The sequence below is a fragment of the Babylonia areolata genome, chromosome 26, assembly GCF_041734735.1.
Source record: "Babylonia areolata isolate BAREFJ2019XMU chromosome 26, ASM4173473v1, whole genome shotgun sequence".
Taxonomy (NCBI): Eukaryota; Metazoa; Mollusca; class Gastropoda; order Neogastropoda; family Buccinidae; genus Babylonia; species Babylonia areolata.
The window spans coordinates 7,011,291-7,033,160 of NC_134901.1; the positions used below are offsets into that span (position 1 = coordinate 7,011,291).

The 21,870-nt window shown below is 42.4% G+C and overlaps 1 protein-coding gene across 1 annotated transcript in view; it reads right to left on the reverse strand.

Moving 5' to 3' along the window:
- The window catches only part of LOC143300204 (zinc finger protein 236-like), a 55,510-nt gene extending 36,545 nt beyond the window's left edge, over positions 1-18,965 (reverse strand). Inside the window, exons 1-10 of the mRNA XM_076613768.1 lie at positions 18,874-18,965; positions 13,990-14,327; positions 12,914-13,008; positions 11,265-11,606; positions 8,924-9,051; positions 8,269-8,426; positions 7,101-7,223; positions 5,515-5,685; positions 3,543-3,782; positions 1,804-2,062 (exon numbers count right to left, since the gene is read on the reverse strand). Of these exons, the coding sequence (XP_076469883.1) occupies positions 1,804-2,062; positions 3,543-3,782; positions 5,515-5,685; positions 7,101-7,223; positions 8,269-8,426; positions 8,924-9,051; positions 11,265-11,606; positions 12,914-13,008; positions 13,990-14,327; positions 18,874-18,925 (1,906 nt within the window). The 5' untranslated portion in view covers positions 18,926-18,965. The remainder of the gene's footprint in view (positions 1-1,803; positions 2,063-3,542; positions 3,783-5,514; positions 5,686-7,100; positions 7,224-8,268; positions 8,427-8,923; positions 9,052-11,264; positions 11,607-12,913; positions 13,009-13,989; positions 14,328-18,873) is intronic.
- Positions 18,966-21,870: the final 2,905 nt, after the last annotated feature.

Sequence of the window (21,870 nt, forward strand, 5' to 3'; positions counted from 1 at the left end):
AAACCCCCTTCCCACAATATAATCACAAACTCATTCTTTCCGCCGGCCTAAAGCTCTCTCATTCAGTTCAAATCCTAACCTACTTCAAAAATTCCACATCACTCAACACAAAACAATAAAAGACCAGCTCAGACAAAGAACCAAAAACTTACATTTTGCATCCTAAAGAGTGAGCCAGCTAAACAAAACGACACAAGGAGGGTCGCTGGTGCTCAACAGCCCGGCACTTCAAATTCCAGATACTTTCATCCTACAGCATTCTCTCTACAAATTTCACGCCCACATCTCTCTCTTTTTCATACAAAAAGTGAAGCAGAACCGTTGACCGCACATCCCAACTTCCGACTCTCCAGTACGACACAAAAATCGTGCAATTTGCTCCCTGACTGGCACAAATGTTGATGCCAGAGCAATGCTGGAGCGCAGGCTCAGTGAGTTGAGCTTAGAGTCAATATGAACAGGAGCAATACTGATGTAAAGAATCCAGCACAGGAGAAGAGACAGGGGTGAAAAAGCGAGAGAGACAGACACAAGAGAGATGTGTGTGTTTGTGCATTTGTTCTTTTCTTTAGCATTTCTCCGCAACTGTAATGTTACAAAGAGAGAGAAAGAAGAAGGTAGAGACAGTGAGCAGAGACAGACAGAACGAGAGAGAGAGGAGGGGGTGGAGTGTCTGAGATTCGGATCAAAACTGGCCGGTTCTCCTGGCCAACATCAGGAGTGCTTATTCTGTGTCTGAAGTCGCAACTGCACTTTCACTTTATAAATTTCTGTTATAGCTTGTTCTGTTTTGTGGTGTGTACCTAGATTTTAACATAGAAAAAGAAGTGCAGGTCAGTTCTTCATAAATTCCAAATTAACCTAGCATCAATTCTGACATACACACACCAACACCGTATCCGCAAACATCTACAGCAATACCTGTGTGCAGACATATATACACAGTAACACACACCAACACAGTATCCCCAAACACAGCAATACCTGTGTGCAGACATATATACACAGTAACACACACCAACACGGTATCCCCAAACACAGCAATACCTGTATGCAGACATATATACACAGTAACACACACCAACACGGTATCCCCAAACACAGCAATACCTGTGTGCAGACATATATACACAGTAACACACACCAACACGGTATCCCCAAACACAGCAATACCTGTGTGCAGACATATATACACAGTAACACACACCAACACAGTATCCCCAAACACAGCAATACCTGTGTGCAGACATATATACACAGTAACACACACCAACACAGTATCCCCAAACACAGCAATACCTGTGTGCAGACATATATACACAGTAACACACACCAACACAGTATCCCCAAACACAGCAATACCTGTGTGCAGACATATATACACAGTAACACACACCAACACAGTATCCCCAAACACAGCAATACCCGTGTGCAGACATATATACACAGTAACACACACCAACACAGTATCCCCAAACACAGCAATACCTGTGTGCAGACATATATACACAGTAACACACACCAACACAGTATCCCCAAACACAGCAATACCCGTGTGCAGACATATATACTCAGTAACACACACCAACACGGTATCCCCAAACACAGCAATACCTGTGTGCAGACATATATACACAGTAACACACACCAACACGGTATCCCCAAACACAGCAATACCTGTGTGCAGACATATATACTCAGTAACACACACCAACACGGTATCCCCAAACACAGCAATACCTGTGTGCAGACATATATACACAGTAACACACACCAACACGGTATCCCCAAACACAGCAATACCTGTGTGCAGACGGAGGTGCACCTTGAGGCTGCCCTGGGTGGAGAACAGCTTGTTGCACTCCTCACAGCGGTAGTCCTTGACGCCGGAGTGCGTCTTGATGTGGGCAGTCAGCGTGGACTTGACGGCGAAGGCGCGGTAGCACTGTGTGCACTTGTAGGGCTTCTCGTGCGTGTGGATGCGGATGTGTCGCACCAGGTCGCTGGGCTTCTTGAACTCCTTGCTGCAGTAGGTGCACTGGTGCCAGCGCACGCCGTTCACCTGCAACATCACCTTTCCACCGTTAACAGGTACGTCTTCACCAAACAGGTACGTCTTCAACCGCAACATCACCTTTCAACGTTAACAGGTACATCTTTACCAAACAGGTACGTCTTCACCTGCAACATCACCTTTCACTGTTAACAGGTATGTCTTCACCTGCATCATCACCTTTCACCATTAACAGGTACGTCTTCACTTGCATCATCATCTTTCACCGTTAACAGGTATATCTTCAATCTGCATCATCACCTTTCACCATTAACAGGTATGTCTTCACCTGCAACATCACCTTTCACCGTTAACAGGTATGTCTTCACCTGCAACATCACCTTTCACCGTTAACAGGTACGTCTTCACCTGCATCATCACCTTTCACCGTTAACAGGTATGTCTTCACCTGCATCATCACCTTTCACCGTTAACAGGTATGTCTTCACCTGCATCATCACCTTTCACCGTTAACAGGTACGTCTTCACCTGGATCATCACCTTTCACCGTTAACAGGTATGTCTTCACCTGCATCATCACCTTTCACCGTTAACAGTTACACCTTCACCTGCATCATCACCTTTCACCGTTAACAGGTATGTCTTCACCTGCATCATCACCTTTCGCCGTTAACAGGTACGTCTTCACCTGCATCATCACCTTTCACCATTAACAGGTACGCCTTCACCTGCAACATCACCTTTCACCATTAACAGGTATGTCTTCACCTGCAACATCTCCTTTCACCGTTAACAGGTACGCCTTCACCAGCAACATCACCTTTCACCGTTAACAGTTACATCTTCACTCTTTCTCATTCACCAGCTTTCAAATTGGCAACAAAAACTATTTAATCACCTTTCACCCTCACATGTGTGTCTTCACTCTTTCTCCGTTACTGGCTTTCAAATTGGCTACAAAAAATTTTTCTTTTCAATGTACACTTACATGTATCTTTGAAACTGGATGTTAAAATAACAAGCAATCTGTAGAATCGATATGTTAGAATGGATCAAAATAATCTGGTTAACTAGACGTGGTTATAATTTACAATCGTGTCAAATTGACAAGGAATTAACGATCCCATTCCAGAAGAACACCAGGTTGACGAGCCTTCAGTTCACATTGTTACGTAAGGACAAGTCTCTTCCATTCAGAAATAACACTGCTGGGAGAATTTGCATGTCATTTGTTAAGAAAAAAAAATCAAGTTTAATAAACAAATAATCTTAACTAATGGTGAAGCCAGCATTCATTCTGCACAACAGCTGGAAGATCCCACCCTGTCCACCATCCCTGGACCCTTCCCAATCCTCCCACTAACCTTTCTGACCATGACCCCTGAGACCCACTGCCCTTTCTGACTTGTGACCCCCGTGATCCACTGACCTTCCTGACCTTGACATCTGTGACCCACCGACCTTTCTGACTTGTGACCCCTGTCACCCACCAACCCTTTCTGACCTGTGACCCCCATGATCCACTGACCTTTCTGATGAGGTGTTTCTTGGTGACCCCGGTGGCGGAGTCGTGCACGGTCATCATCATGGTGCTCCTGGCCAAGGCGGCCGAGGAGGAGGGCGTGACGGGGGCCAGGGCGGAGGTGGAGGAGGAGGAGGGGGGTTGGGGCAGCGAGGCCTCCTGCCCGCCCTCCGGGACCCGACCCGTCAGCCCGCTGTTCTCCAGCGCCTGCTGCAGGATGTCTGAGGCCCCTGCCATGTTGCTGGCCTGACAAGGTGGAATCATTGTTAATATTATTGTTATCATCATTCTCATAATTATTTTTTTCCATTATTATCGTTAATGGGTGTCTAGTAATCCATCGCATCATTTCATCCTTTTGCTCTAAGGACAGTCATAATCATTAACACTGCATCCTTTCTTTTTCAAAATAACAAATAACAAAGACAAAAACCATATTGTTCAGGCCTGAAAAGTAAGAAAATGCGGCCATATATACAAAACTATGTTCTTCAGCATGCGCATATATTTCCAATACGTGCATAAAAAAAAAAAGATAGATACACAGATAGACAGAAAGACAGATAATAGCCAGAGAGGCAGATAGACTAATATATAGCCAGATAGACAGACAGATAAAGGACATTCTCTGGTAGATGGACAGTCTAAGACCAGTCTTGTCTTTTTCTCTCACACTCACAAAGAAAACTGCTGTTCATGAAGGCCTGAAAAGCATAATCATGATCATCATCACTATCAATATCATTATTTGCATTTGCATTTCTTTTTATCACAAAAGATTTCTCTGTGTGAAATTCGGGCTGCTCTCCCCAGGGAGAGCACATCACTATACTACAGCGTCACCCTTTTTTTTTTTTGTATTTTTTCCTGCGTGCAGTTTTATTTGTTTTTCCTATCGAAGTGGATTTTTCTACAGAATTTTGCCAGGAACATCCCTTTTGTTGCCGTGGGTTCTTTTACGTGCACTAAGTGCATGCTGCACACAGGACCTCAGTTTATCGTCTCATCCAAATGACTAGCGTCCAGACCACCACTCAAGGTCTAGGGGAGGGGGAGAAAATATCATCGGCTGAGCCGTGATTCAAACCAGCACGCTCAGATTCTCACACTTCCTAGGCGGACATGTTACCTCTAGGCCATCACTCCACTATTATCATTGTCATCATCAACAATCCGATGACATCTGAACCTTGGTAAAATGAGATCTGTTAGACAGGAGTTGAAGTACATTTACTACATTTCCACCCCCAAAAATTGAGTATGGCTGCCTACATGGCGGGGTAAAAAACGGTCATACACATAAAAGCCCACTTGTGTACGTACAAATGAACGTGGGAGTTGCAGCCCATGAATGAAGAAGAAGATGACTATATTTCATTACTTATCAATGATGTCACTGATTTTGCAGAACACAACTCATGTCATCCTCAAGAGGTTTAAGTCCAGATACAGAACAGTGACTGGTATCCTGACCCGAAACCTCTTGTCCTGTACGCTGTATTTGGTCTTATTTCACAAATTGAAATGTCTAAACCAAGGGGTTTGCCTGTAAAGAAAAATAGCAATAGCCGAGTGGTTAAAGCATTGGACTTTAAATATGAGGGTACCCGGTTCGAATCTTGGTAACGGCGCCTGGTGGGTAAAGGCTGGAGACTTTTCCATCTTCCAGGTCAACATATGTGCAGACCTGCTAGTGCCTGAACTCCCTTCATGTGTATATGCATGCAGATCAAATACGCACATTAAAGATCCTGTAATCCATGTCAGTATTCAGTGGGTTATGGAAATAAGAACATACCCAGCATGTACAATCCTGAAAACATAGTACGGCTGCCTACATGGCAGGGTAAATAAACAAAATGGGTAGGCAGCCTGTTGTGCAAACTTTGCAAAGCACTTAGAGCTTGGTCTCCAACCGAGGATAGGCACTGTATAAGTATCCAAATAAAATAAAATCAAATCAAGAACAAGGGCCTACCTGGTCGTGCAGCTGAGCAGCCTGCACAGCCTCCCTGACGTCTGCCTCCTGTGCTGACAGCTGACCGCTGTCCCCGCCGGGTACCTGCTCCAGGTCAAACAGCATCATGTTGTTGTCCACCCCCTTGTCGTCCTCCCCTGCCCTCCGCACCTCCACCTGGGTGGGTAGGTTCTGCACAGGACATTGACCAGTGAAAACTGGGTTGGTTCTAACCGGTGAAAACTGGGTCGGTTCTGCACAGGACATTGACCAGTGAAAACTGGGTTGGTTCTAACCGGTGAAAACTGGGTAGGTTCTGCACAGGACATTGACCAGTGAAAACTGGGTAGGTTCTGCACAGGACATTGACCAGTGAAAACTGGGTTGGTTCTAACCAGTGAAAACTGGGTAGGTTCTGCACAGGACATTGACCAGTGAAAACTGGGTAGGTTCTGCACAGGACAATGACCAGTGAAAACTGGGTAGGTTCTTACCGGTGAAAACTGGGTCGGTTCTGCACAGGACATTGACCAGTGAAAACTGGGTTGGTTCTAACCGGTGAAAACTGGGTAGGTTCTGCACAGGACATTGACCAGTGAAAACTGGGTAGGTTCTGCACAGGACATTGACCAGTGAAAACTGGGTAGGTACTAACCGGTGAAAACTGGGTAGGTTCTGCACAGGACATTGACCAGTGAAAACTGGGTTGGTTCTAACCGGTGAAAACTGGGTAGGTTCTGCACAGGACATTGACCAGTGAAAACTGTGTAGGTTTTGCACAGGACATTGACCAGTGAAAAATGAGTAGGTTCTGCACAGGACATTGACCAGTGAAAACTGGGTAGGTTCTAACCGGTGAAAACTGGGTAGGTTCTGCACAGGACATTGACCAGTGAAAACTGTGTAGGTTTTGCACAGGACATTGACCAGTGAAAAATGAGTAGGTTCTGCACAGGACATTGATCAGCGAAAGCTGGGTAGGTTCTACAGAGGACATTGATCAGTGAAAAATGAGTAGGTTCTGCACAGGACATTGATTAGCGAAAGCTGGGTTGGTTCTGCACATGACATTGATCAGCGAAAGCTGGGTAGGTTCTGCACACCACACTGACCAGTGAAAACTAAGGACCTGACACTACAGCAACATATCATTAACCCTTTCAGTCAGAGCAACTATCCCTCCCTGGGAGGTCTTTAAGCTAAGTTTTAGATGAATAAAGAATAACAGTTTGTGCAGATCACTTGCATTTTCCCTCACCTGTTAATATTCACAAGAATTGAAATATACATTGATATCATTGTCAGGATCAAACCGTATACATCTTTGAATTATTTGTTGAATATTTAACTTTACAAGTAGTGAAACACAATTTTCTTGAACTCTGGTCATAAGCAAAACCTGTAGACATGAAAAAAACATGCCTGAAAATGCTCAAACTGCACCTAAACTGCCAGCATGTTGCCCAGAGGTTTATCAAAATTCCTGTCCGTTCCCTACTGGTTTACACTTAGCTGTCTGATTAACTGGGATTCCAGGCATGAGCAGCGCTCAGGCGAAAAGCTCAATGAGTCAACAAGCTCTAGGCAAAAGATCGCAGGAAACTTACGGCAGGGTCTGAGTGCGCCCGACTAATGTGAGCGTTGAGGGACCCCAGCTTCTTGAAGACACAGCTGCATTCCTCACACTGGAAACTGGACTGGTCATTGTTGGTGTTCAGGGTGTGCACTCTCTGTCAAACACAGTCACAGTGTGCACTCTCTCAAACAGTCACAGTATGCACTCTCTGTCAAACAGTCACAATATGCACTCTCTGTCAAACAGTCACAGTATGCACTCTCTGTCAGTCACAATATGCACTCTCTGTCAAACACAGTCACAGTGTGCACTCTCTGTCAAACACAGTCACAGTGTGCACTCTCTGTCAAACACAGTCACAGTATGCACTCTCTGTCAAACAGTCACAGTATGCACTCTCTGTCAGTCACAGTATGCACTCTCTGTCAAACACAGTCACAGTGTGCACTCTCTGTCAAACACAGTCACAGTGTGGTGTTCATGCTGAGACATCGAATATAATAAGCCAAACAGTCATTATTTTCCTCAGTGTTGTCTCCTGTCCTTCCTACTGATAAAGGACTAAGCACTTCTAAATTCACACGACACGCACATATCTACACATACACGCCCTGTAAACATCCACAAGGGTTAAGGCTCCACACATTTTTTTTTTTCATTTTTTTTGTAAACAGAACAAAAATCATGCATTACTATAATCAGCTACAACAATGTCAAGCACAACACACAATTCTGTCTTATTATCAAACAAAATCAGCATGCAGAAGCACATCTCCAATCTTCTTAACATTCTGAATTGCTATCACAATTCACATTCTATTGACCACAAGTCTGTCCTTATAAATATGTACTATCAACTGTCACATACATGAATATGTCCTTGTAAATATGTACTTCCAACTGTCACATACATGAAAATGTCCTTGTAAATATGTACTACCAACTGTCACATACATGAATATGTCCTTGTAAATATGTACTACCAACTGTCACATACATGAAAATGTCCTTGTAAATATGTACTACCAACTGTCACCTTCATGAAAATGTCCTTATAAACATGCACTGCCACTAAAAACTACATGAATACGTGTTTATGAATATGTACTACCAACTATCACCTACAGATTATAAATATATACTACCAACTATAACCTATATGAATGTGATTTAAACATGTACTACCAAATGTCACTTACATGAATATGTGCTCGCAGGTTTCCTTTCTGGGCAAAAGAGGCAGGACAAAACTGGCACATGTGAGATCGCTCACCGGTGTGTTTAGTCATGTGGACTTGCAGTGCCCCCTTCTGGTTGAACGTCTTCCCACAGGTGAGACACTTGAATGGACGTTCACCTAAACGCACCCAACAAAAAGCACAAGAAAAATGTCACAATACAGGTTTACAAAAAGAAGCTGACTACAGAATGTGATTTACTGACACCAGCCATGCTGTATACAATAGCATTTGACTGAAAGGAAAACAAACTGAAAACTCCTGTTAATATAATTTTTACTCAACCTACTGCCTTTACTACAACATAACACCACCACTAATAATTACATAACAGAGACAGAGGTACACTGCCTTTACTACAACATAACACCACCACTAATAATTACATAACAGACAGAGGTACACAGATGCTCTGAACATCAACAAAAACAGACAAATGAACCTTCTATATCTCACAGAAAAAATGTTTCAAGTCTACCAGCTGAACTTCTTATATAAAATTAATAATTTCCACCAAAAGATGACACCAAGTGTCCACTAGAGTGCAATATAATGTGCTTTAAAGTGTGTTTACTATACAGTAAAAGCGCAAGGAAACAATCACTTCATCACAGACCTGTGTGAATCCGCTCATGACGAACCAGCTGGCTTGGTTTCTGGAATGTTTTCTCGCAGTGCTTGCACCGGTGGTTGAATCCAGTGCGGTCTATGTTGCGCTTGTAGGTTCTGTGAGACAAGGAGGCCCTGAAACGCACCACAGAGACATTTTCTCACGGGTGACTGCAACCCCCTTCCTATATCACACACATGGTCAGAAGTGCCACCCCTGACATCCATGTATCAGCTCTGGCAATGTTGGCCAGTGGCTTCAACAAAAGCACAATCTTTGTCCGTTTGGTTGTGTAAGCAGCTGGGACAATATAACTACTGGTACAGTAATCTGTGCACCTAGTCTTGGGAAAATATTTCAATAATAAACCTATCAAGTTGCTGTGTATCTCTTTGTGTATCTCTTTATCAACCGAGCAAAAGCCTATCATTATAGAGAAAAGTAACCACTAATGGCTTACATATACACACAATCTTCCCCCTCTAGGAAATGAACCCAGTTTGTTGAACTAAGGTGAGATCCCACAAGATTTAAATAGTAAAAAAAATGTGTTCACAAACATGTTTTAATTGTACTTCCATGTTCTGACTGTACTTCCATTTATTCCAAACATTCGTTTCTGATACCAGCCTCCATTTATCGTGTGTTACTAAATCTAATCATTAAATATGTTCTGTATTTGTTATTATAAAGCTTCAGTTAAAAAAAAAAAAAAAAAAAGAAAAGTCCTAACCAGATTCGAACCCTGCATGTTCGGGTAAGAAGAAACTGTCTTACCCATTACACTATCGTGGCTCCTTAACTGACGTTCTAAAATTTAATACTTTAACATACTTTTTTAAAGGGCGATAAATTGATTGCTGTATTCGCAGTGAGAACGCTGTTTAAATCATATCATTCTGGTGTATCTTGGGCATTCAAAAAATCTTTAAGGGCAATAAAAAATTCTTTTTAAGTCCGCGGTAAAGGAAGGAGACATGGCTATCGTTGCAATCACACTGCAACATTTAGCCATTTTCTCTAGATCTAGATAGATGTACAAGTTTAGTTACACCTGCTGGGAATGTAGTACGACACAGTTGATTCCATTTCTCTTTTATGTTCATTCTCGTTTTATAGTTTTTTTAAAGTTGATATGAAAAATGAGTATTTTGTTAAACTAGAGCCAAGTACAAGTACTTCTAAACGTCATATGAAGTGAAAAGGACTTCATTTTGAGAAAAGTCAAGACTGGACATTTTTTCGTTTCATCAGTTCAAGGGTATTAACTCGCATGGTTTACAATTTTTAACTGTGATTTCCGACTGATTCTGTGGATATTTTTATGGCAGTTTGGGGCATAATCCAGTAAGTGATGAGGCGTTCACAAATCTTTCTCTGAATAAATATTTAACGGTCTCCTTCTCCAACTTTCCATCACATGTTATCGTGTATTGTCCATTGAATATAGGATTGAACGGGCAGGTCAACAACTTGAAACAAAATGGCGTCGTTCGCGTTCGCGAAGAATATGAGCACGCGCTTTGAATATGTATAAATATGTGTACGCAATTGATTTTTGCCCATGACCTTCAGGGCTCAGCCAATAGATCTATAAAGTCCACTCGTCATATTGATTTTAGTATTTTCCTAAAAAGACTACTTGGGCGAATGAACATAGTGAAAGCCCTGTACACTGAGAGTAAAACACACAAGCTTTTTATGTATTGAGTATGATTTCAAAATGTAACGTTTAAGATGAGAAAGATCAGTTTAAAGCATATTAAGCCCCCTAGCATTAATTAGAGATTAATTTCCTTTTTTTACTATCTGCACCAAAACATTTGCAAAATAAATATAACTTCCATGCTTAGCAAAAGAAGTTCCTGTTTGAACAAAAAATGATAAAAATGACTGCTCTTGTTGTTGTGTCAGAATATCAGATCAAAGTGCCAAGTTTAGAGAATGAAAAATATATAAATATAACAGTAAATGCAGTTTGCATATAATATGGCTTCTTTTTTTTATTTTTTTGTGCCCATCCCAGAGAAGCAATATTGTTTTAAACAAGATGACTGGAAAGAACTGAATTTTTCCTATTTTTATGCCTAATTTGGTGTCAACTGACAAAGTATTTGCAGAGAAAATGTCAACGTTAAAGTTTACCACGGACACACAGACACACAGACACAGATAATCGAACACCGGGTTAAAACATAGACTCACTTTGTTGACACAAGTGAGTCAAAAAAACAACATCAGATGGCTAACTCAACACTTCCAACAGCAGTGGAGGAGGGGAGGACACAGCAAAAAACAAATCCTTCGCCCAAAATCCCCACCAGGCAATCCTGGCACAGTCACTCACTTGATCTTGTAGTGCTGCTTCATGTGCTCTCGGAGCTCCGAGAGCCGCGGGTACTGGGCCGCACACTGCCGGCAGGAGTAGGTTCGAGCCCCTTCCTGCTCCTGGCGGTGCTCATTCATGTGACGGTCCAGCTGGCTCTGGACGCTGAACTCGTCCCCACACTCCGGGCACATCAGGCTCTCCTCCCGCTCATGAAGCATGATGTGTGACTTGAGGCTGGCCACCCTCGAGAACTTCTTGCCGCACTCGGGGCAGGTGGGCTCCCCGTCCTCCGCCACGTGCGTGGCCATGTGCAGCCGCAGGTTGTCCTCCACGTTGAACGAGTTGGTGCACTGCTGGCACCTGGTGGTGGGGTGTGGGGGGCGGGGAGGGAGGAAAACATGTGTGTGGATCAACAATGGTGAGTGAATGTGTGTGTGTGTGTGTTTGTATGTATGTGTGTGGGAGTGAAGGGGTGCAGTGTTCGTGTGTGTGTGGTGTGTTTGTGTGTGTGTGAGTAGTGTGTGTGTTGTGTGTGTGTGTCTATGTGTGTGTGTGTCTGTCTGTCTGTGTGTGTGTGTCTGTGTCTCTGTGTGTGACTGTGACTGTGTGTGTGTGTGTGTGTGTCTGTCTGTCTCTGTCTGTCTGTCTATGCATGCATGCTTGCGTGCATGTGTGTGTGTGCATCTGGTTTGTTAGACAAGATCAGAATAACTTTATTATCTCAAATCAGAAAAAAAAAAAAAAAGGACCAGGAGCTTTATCACAACATAGACAAATACATAACATATAAACCTGATCATAAAAAAGGGGAAAAAAAAGATACTAAACATATGACGAAGACACAAATGTAAAAGTATTGCATACATCGTTTCACACTTTCACTTCACACATTGCAGGTAATATGTCTTGTATTCATGACTATGATGTGTGTGGCTGGTGTGCCCCCACGCGTGTATGTAAATACCATTACATGTACATATATCTATGCAAATAAATCAAATATGCATCTATAATTTCATAAAGATCGTCCTTCTCAACTTGTATGGGGGTCCTTTCTTTTATATAAATGATTTATAAACTTCAATGAAATTTACTTATCTGACTTCTCACTTTTAGTTTACAGGACATTATCTTTTATGAGTTTAATTCATCAGGTCTTTTACTTACAGGGTCTTTTACTTATACAAGTCTCGTATAAGTTATATGCTTCTTTATTTTCTTTTACAGCTATGATTAGACATTATGCATGCTGTTCCCAGCTGTACTTTGTTTACTTTCTGGGTCTCATTCTGTGGAGGTGGAATTTTTCTTTACAGAAATTATCATTATCACTTTGAAATGCCTGATTAGTTATCTAGATTCAAAATGATTGGGGAAAAAATGCTCAGATAAAGAATCCACATTCGTTTTCCTGTTTTCCTTTAAAAAATATATTTAAAAAACTTATACTTTCATTCTGTATCTCCAAAAGTTTTTATGCAAGAATTTTTTTTTTTTTAATTCATTACCCCTGATTCCTCAAAATTCCTGGCAAGGGGACAGCATTTTTTTTTTCTTTTACAAAATTCCCTGGGACTGAACTGGTTAAAGAAATAAATAATCCTAATACACCTTGCTTTGTCTTCTTCTTTTGTTTTCTATAATGCATTTCCAAAAGGCAATCTTACCTGAAAGGCTTATCTTCATCATGACTCTTCAGGTGCCTTTGCAGCTGCCCGTACTTGTTGAAAACTTTCTCGCAGTGGCTGCAGTTGTAGGGGCCCTGGGCAGACAGGCAGGCAGACACACACACACACACACACACACACACACACACACACACACACACACACACACAGAGTCATCAGTCAAACTTAAAACTAGTAACACATATCACTGCTTCAATCATCATTCAATCAAGTTATCATTAAAGCCTTTTAATGTTTTGTCACACCCACACATAAATTACAGGTTGATTTTTTGTGCAACTGTTTTTGTTTGTTTGTTTTGTTTGGGTTTGTGTGTGTGTGTGTGTGTGTGTGTGTGTGTGTGTGTGTGTGTGTGTGTGTGTGTGTGTTGTGTGTGTTTGTGTGTGTGGTGTGTGTGTGTGTGTTCATGCATGTGTTTGCGTGTGTGTGCACATGCACACACATCCACATATAAAGTGTAGGTGGTCACCATCATGAGCAATTGTTACTAATAAAATGTGTGCTTTGGTGTCTGAATGTTAATCATTTAAGATTTGATCGCATCTTTCTTTCTTTGTTTTTTTAACAACAAGGAATACTGAATTCAAACTCAAATATTTTGACAAACTTTGTGACAAAAATTGTGGTATATATTCTTTATAAATCTAATTCTAAGTAAAGACTGCAAAAGTCATTCAATTACCAAAACGAAAATGGAAACCCTGCTCTGGATTTTAGAAAAGTTATACTTGTAAATACACAAGAGCAAACAATATTAATTTTATATAAGTCACATGACGCAGTTAGCTATTAATACTTGACTTTTGAAAAAATACAACCATCCACTCACAAAACCACTGTTATAAAATTTGTCAACAAATGTGAATGCACGAGAAGAAGCCTCACTTATCGGGCTCTCAAAGTTACTTTTTCCAAAATGCAGCACTTTCCTTTCTTCCCAAGCATAATCGCATGACACAACTGAGCGTGAACATTTTCCTCCACAAACTTTTTCATGTCTCCCTCAAACAACAACAACAAAGCTAGTCTGCTGATAAGGACATCCCGTGCCTCACCTTTCCGACAGGAGGTTTGATGTCCACCGGCACCGTCTCCATGATAGGCAGCCCTTCCACTGCTGTCGTCAGTGACAAGCCATCAGCCCCCGACGCCACAACCGGCGCTATGGCCGACTGCAGTCCTGTCAGCTGTTCCAGAATAGGCTGTTCCAGAATGACGTGCTCAATGTTGACCGATGTCGGGATCTGGATGGCGCCCTGAAGCTCCATCGTGGTGGGGTCCAGCACATGGGCGTTCTCCAGGGCGGAGGGGTCGATGAAGGTGACGGTGGTGCCATCTGGCAGGCCATCTCCCAGCTGGATGTTGGCCACTTGGGCAATGTACTGTGCATAGTCTGTGCGGGGAGGAAGGAAAGGCAATGTACTGTGCATAGTCTGTGCGGGGAGGAAGGAAAGGCAATGTACTGTGCATAGTCTGTGCGGGGAGGAAGGAAAGGCAATGTACTGTGCATAGTCTGTGCAGGGAGGAAGGAAAGGCAATGTACTGTGTATAGTCTGTGCGGGGAGGAAGGAAAGGCAATGTACTGTGCATAGTCTGTGCGGGGAGGAAGGAAAGGCAATGTACTGTGCATAGTCTGTGCAGGGAGGAAGGAAAGGCAATGTATTGTGCATAGTCTGTGCGGGGAGGAAGGAAAGGCAATGTATTGTGCATAGTCTGTGCGGGGAGGAAGGAAAGGCAATGTACTGTGCATAGTCTGTGCGGGGAGGAAGGAAAGGCAATGTATTGTGCATAGTCTGTGTGGGGAGGAAGGAAAGGCAATGTATTGTGCATAGTCTGTGCGGGGAGGAAGGAAAGGCAATGTACTGTGCATAGTCTGTGCAGGGAGGAAGGAAAGGCAATGTATTGTGCATAGTCTGTGCAGGGAGGAAGGAAAGGCAATGTACTGTGTATAGTCTGTGTGGGGAGGAAGGAAAGGCAATGTACTGTGCATAGTCTGTGTGGGGAGGAAGGAAAGGCAATGTACTGTGTATAGTCTGTGCAGGGAGGAAGGAAAGGCAATGTACTGTGTATAGTCTGTGCGGGGAGGAAGAAAAGGCAATGTACTGTGTATAGTCTGTGCAGGGAGGAAGGAAAGGCAATGTATTGTGCATAGTCTGTGTGGGGAGGAAGGAAAGGCAATGTATTGTGCATAGTCTGTGTGGGGAGGAAGGAAAGGCAATGTACTGTGCATAGTCTGTGCGGGGAGGAAGGAAAGGCAATGTATTGTGCATAGTCTGTGGGGGGAGGAAGGAAAGGCAATGTACTGTGCATAGTCTGTGCGGGGAGGAAGGAAAGGCAATGTACTGTGCATAGTCTGTGCGGGGAGGAAGGAAAGGCAATGTACTGTGCATAGCATAGTCTGTGCGGGGAGGAAGGAAAGGCAATGTACTGTGCATAGTCTGTGCGGGGAGGAAGGAAAGGCAATGTACTGTGCATAGTCTGTGGGGGGAGGAAGGAAAGGCAATGTACTGTGCATAGTCTGTGCGGGGAGGAAGGAAAGGCAATGTACTGTGCATAGTCTGTGCGGGGAGGAAGGAAAGGCAATGTACTGTGCATAGCATAGTCTGTGCGGGAAGGAAGGAAAGGCAATGTACTGTGCACAGTCTGTGCGGGGAGGAAGGAAAGGCAATGTACTGTGCATAGCATAGTCTGTGCGGGGAGGAAGGAAAGGCAATGTACTGTGCATAGTCTGTGCGGGGAGGAAGGAAAGGCAATGTACTGTGCATAGTCTGTGCGGGGAGGAAGGAAAGGCAATGTACTGTGCATAGTCTGTGCGGGGAGGAAGGAAAGGCAATGTACTGTGTATAGTCTGTGCAGGAAGGAAAGGCAATGTATTGTGCATAGTCTGTGCAGGAAGGAAAGGCAATGTATTGTGCATAGTCTGTGTGGGGAGGAAGGAAAGGCAATGTATTGTGCATAGTCTGTGCGGGGAGGAAGGAAAGGCAATGTACTGTGCATAGTCTGTGCAGGGACGAGGGAAGGGCTTCTGTTTCCTGCCATGCACTTTCCAGCAAAACATGTGAATTAGTCATAAAAACACAATTATTGTATTAGTTGTTTTTAATAATACTAATACAACCAGTGTGCTGGCCCATCTTGCCAATAGCATTACCCTAATACTACTTCTCTTCTTCTCCCTCAGCTTTGAAGAGTCAGCGGAGTGCTTGGCTGCACATTAGAACTGTTCAGATTCCTCCAGGTCTGTCTTGTTTGTTCTGTTTTTGTTGATTATAGTCCAGCCGACCACACAGGGCCATATCAAGACTGTCAAAACATACAAATGCTCAACCGCATCAACACAAAGCTGTCACATTTACAACAACAAAAAACCACTAATACAAACCCACAGAACACAGTTCATACTTCATGACACAGTATCCCAACCATTTAGCTCCTTTTGGCAAATAAGACTAGGCCATGCTGAGGACGCCAGCCATTCCACTTAATTTATAATCCCCAGATTACAAATTGTAAAAAATGGAAAAAAACCAATGCTCTTGTCGGTTAAGTGTCAAAGCCTGGGTCACAAATACCCCAACCCACCCCCACCCCCACCACTCCCCTACACACAGCCTCATCCAAGCCCATACTACACACACACAGCCAAATCCAAGCTCATACCCAACATTCACAGCCACACACAAGCTCATACCCCACATACACAACCACATCCAAGCTCAAACCTCACATGAACAGCCACATCCAAGCTCATTCTATTGCAGCCCAGCTCTAGTAACATTAGTCACTATAATAAGGACACCTGTTGAAGTATGGGGATCAATCTTCCATTAGATTTACCAATTTAGTAAACCTAAGTTGTTGAGCTCGGTCATTAGCTGCTTGATGTCATAGTAACATAACATTTTACTGTATAAGTCCTCAAGTGATGGCCTAGAGGTAACACGTTCGCCTAGGAAGCGAGAAAATCTGAGCGCGCTGGTTCGAATCACAGCTCAGCCGCCGATATTTTCTCCCACTCCACTAGACCTTGAGTGGTGGTCTGGACGCTAGTCAATCGGATGAGATGATAAACCGAGGTCCCATGTGCAGCTTGCACTTAGCACATGTAAAAGAACCCAAAAAGGTTGTTCCTGGCAACATTCTGTAGAAAAATCCACTTCAATAGGAAAAACAAATAAAACTTCATGCAGGAAAAAATACAAAAAAAAAGGGTGGCGCTGTAGTGTAGCAACGTGCTCTCCCTGGGGAGAGCAGCCTAAATTTCACACAGAGAAATCTGTTGTGATAAAAAGAGAAATACAAGTACAACCAGAAGATTTTAATCTAAGGGAGTCAACTCTATAATCACAACAACACCTATCACTCAGGAGAGACACCCTACTGCTGATTCACTGTGGTGGTAGAAAGCCATGCCTGTTGTGATTCAACATTCCAACAATATTATTAGTGACTTAGTCGTGGAGGCACACTCAGTGAGGGCTCCACATCCCTTTAATGACAGTCCAATTTCCAAAATGACTAGTATCTTCCAGCACCAAAGACTGACCCGAGGGGGGGGGGGAGGAAAGTTTAAATTGATTTGCTTATATATATATAAAAAATAAAATAAAAAGGATGTGCCAGAATGGCTAAGACATTCATGTTCGCACACAGTGTTCATGAGAGTCTGGGTTCAAATCCTGGTCTCATCCTTTCTTCCAAGTTTGACTGGAAAAATCAAACTGAGCATTCGGTCATTCAGATGAGACGATAAACCACCGAGGCCCTGTGACTGTGTGCAGCATGCACTTTGCTCACTGGAAACAAACCTATGACAACAGAAGGGTTGTTCTCTGGCAGAATTCTGTAGAAGACATCCATGGATAGGTACACAGATATATTATATTATATATATATATATATGCATACACTCAAGGCCTGTGTTAGCTGGTTTTGTTATGCTGCTGGTCAGGCATCTGCCTAGCAGATGTGGTGTAGTTTGTATGGATTGGTCTGAACACAGTGACGCCTCCTTGATAAACTGAAACTTAAAAATAAATATTTCAGCATTATTTCACAAACACATTCATTTAGTGCTCTCTGTAGAGTGAAGTCTACCTCCTTTCTCTAGAGTTGGTTTTTTGGGTGTTTTTTTGTTTGTTTTTTTGTTTGTTTGTTTGTTTTTGTTTTTTGTTTGTTTTGTTTTGTTGTTTGTTTGTTGTTGTTTTTTGTTTGGTTTTGGTGGTTTGTTTTTTTGTTTTGTTTTTGTGGGGTTTTTTGTTTTTGTTTTTTTTTTGGGGGGGGGGGGTTCCAAGGGGTGTGGGTATTGGGGGACTGGATGAAAGGAACTGGGAGACATGTAGTGGCAAAATCACCCCGCCCCCCCCACCCGTCTCCCCTTACACCTCCACCACCCTCCTTCCCCACTCATAGCAAACATTATATTCATGTCACCTCTCAGTTTTTATTCAAATTCTTTTTCTTTTCTTCAGGTATTCGCACTCACATCAGAGCTGGTAATATGCATTCTGAATGTATGCTTGTTTGCGTACATGTATCTATTATCTAGGTCGTATTTTAGTCAAATGCAATTTAACAAAGGCAATGTCAAAATGTGTCATTTTGTGAGTGTTGAAGAGCTGCACTATAATGATTTTCGCTTCTTATTTATACAATACCGAGGTTTTCATGCCCCGCAAAAAAACTTCCTTGTTTATTAATTACAGAAAAAAATACCGATTTGTGAATAAGTTTACAGAAGGCGGGGAATGGGACTTGTTGGAGTAGGAATACGAGCTTCGTATGATTTTCCAAGACTTGATGCATATTATTGCGCCCACATCATAGAAGCGCACACAGGCCACCGGAACTACATCATGTTTTCATACTCCCTTCTCACCTGAAAGTAAAATACAGAAACAGCATATACTTAGCTGAAAGAGACTGCTCCATTTACTTACCCACGACGTTTTCAACTTGAATTTGAGTGACTGGTTGAGCCTCGACAGACATGTTTCTATCGGGAAAAGATCCAATATGGCGGCCGATTTCTGTTAAAGGGAATCAAAAACGAGGCTGAAACTCATTTCGTACCCCGGATGTAGCTTCGGGCGAGTAACACACGTGATTCTCATTCGCTGCATGCGATGTAGTCCGGTTTGGGCGGAAAATACGTCAATTTGACGAAATTTTTTAAGTGATGTCACGCTTCCCTCAACTGAAATACGTACACATCTAAAAGTGTCTTTTATGTTATTAAACACACACAATGTGGACACGAATACTGTATGTGAATTGTGACTTTTTGCCATCAACCCAGCATGTGTTTTTACAATAACTTAAGATACAACTTTATTCTATGTAAATGCACAGAAAATGTGCGTGTATTGAAGAAGAAGAAGAGAGACACAGAGAGAGTGAAAACACAATCAACCAAATAGAGTACATAATGTGCCAATGTGATGAGGCTGTTAAATGGTTATGAACGGCTAAACATCCACGCTACTACCGATGGATTTCACGAAAAATCCCACCGCAATACACGCCAAAATTGTCAACGTCAGAATATCTAAATACAGTTTTGACGTTGTGTACCGGACCAAACACACACACACACACACACACACACACACACATATTACGTTTTTCTGGGTTCCTTCACATCTTGGTATTCTCTACAATGAATGGGCTGACAGGGCGGCAAGAAAAGGTGCAAAGAACGAACAGGGAACTATAGAACTTGACTTTATGTGCCTCTGTCTGTACAAGAGGGTTATCGAATACTAGAAAAAAAACATCGTGGAACAGTCAGAGAATTATACCAGGAAAACGGCAAAGCTTTAAACCATAGTGTAATTAATGTTCAACAACCGGGAACTATCAATCAGTCAAATACATACAGTAATTCAATAAGATTAAGGCAGATTAAGACATTATCAAACAGGATAAAACTGAACGCTTTTATAACAAAGTTCAGCAAAGATGTCAGATGCATATGTGGAGAACATATTTCTAGCAACCATGTAATATTCGAATGTCAGAATCTAAAATGTTTTTTGCCAGTCTTCACCAAGAGTTCTTTTGAATGTGTTATTAACAATTCCAATATGTTATTTGTTATTGCAGAAGGTTTGCTGCATAGTCCTATAGGACATTTTTAATAGATAATATAGTTGTTTGATGTTGGCGTTTATAACGTTTCCATTTTTCCTAGCGTTGTCTTTCCCTATTCACCCTCCACACATACACACACTTTTACCCCTCCCCCTCTCACAGCCCCTACCCCCACGGTGGTGTTTTTTTTTTTTTTTTTTTTTTTTTTTTGTTTGTTTGTTTGTTTGTTTGTTTTTTTCGTCTAATATCACTTCAAGTGGAAAGACGTTAAACTGAAGAAAACAACAACACACACACACAAATCTCGGATGAAAAATTTTACACAAAGGCGTTCACTGAGTTACTCAGTGTGACACTGAATAATGCACTCTGACTGAGTCCACTGATCACTTTATTGACTTGACATCGCGTTCATTTGGAAGATATGATTATTATGTTCCTTGTACCATATTGTTGCTCTGGTTCAGCAATATATATGTAACATGTGTAAGGTGGGAGCTCAGTGTTAGATGAATGGTAAAAATGTTTCATTTTGATCAGTCCAAAGCCTGACCAAACAGAAACCGCCGGGGAACTCAACACTACATATACAGCCGGGCTACACTCTCGCGCTCGCACGTCTCTCTCTCTCTCTCTCTCTCTCTCTCTCGCTCACACACACACACACACACACACTGTGCCGTGACACACACTGACACACACACCACCGGCCGGCGCGCTCGCACGGCTCTCACACCTCACACACACACACACACCGGCACACACACACCATGACTGCACACACACACACACACACACACCGGCACACACACACACACACACACTCAGTATAAATCTGTGCCGTGATGATCGCCGCCTCTATTATATGCACTGCACGCACTGACACTGACGAACTGATAGCAGGGCCCTTAATTTAGACCATAGTCTGGGAATGAATGGTTCCAGACAGGACCGCGATAAAAGGTGCAACTAATGTGATAATCAGTCACACGACGCGCTATAAAAAGATACGGGGTATGATTAATATAAACTCAGTAACGACCGGTTAACAATCCATCATTAATTGAAGGATCACAGATCATTAGTGCCGTGAAGAAAAGCTGCTGGAATCACAGCCTACAGACAGCAGTTAACAAGATCATGAACATGTGTCTCAGAATAGACAGCGCTGTGCCCAGGACTGCACCCTGGCCGGCTCTTGCTGAACCGGAAATATCCTGAGCTGAATGTACCGGCATATGATGGAGTGCAACATGATAACAACAGTTTCAGTATCAGTTTCAGTAGCTCAAGAAGGCGTCACTGCGTTCGGACAAATCCATATACGCTACACCACATCTGCCAAGCAGATGCCTGACCAGCAGCGTAACCCAACACGCTTTGTCAGGCCTTGAGAAAAAAATTTTTTTTAAATAAAATAAATAAATAAATAAATTTAAAAAAAAATTTTAATTTAAAAAAAAAAAATAAAATAATAATAATAATATGAAAAAAATAAAATAAAATAATATGATTTAAAAAAAAAATAATAAAATAAAATAAATAAATTAATAATAATAATAATGAAAATAAAATAAATAAACAGACTGTCTATAATTAAGCCTGATATGTTGGTTGACAGAAGGCCAACTAGACATAATCGATCGCTTAGTGCATGGTTCGAGTGTGTGGCTTTACCGACTGAGTCTGACTGGAGGGGCCTTGAGGGGCCTTGGATTGATCTCATCAACGCTCATCTGCATGTATGTGCGTCTCTCGACCGGTCAATAGATGTACACACTCAAACCCCGTTCGTGCATGTTCGCATGTACCCTAGCTGTAGGCCCAATCAATATAGTCATTTT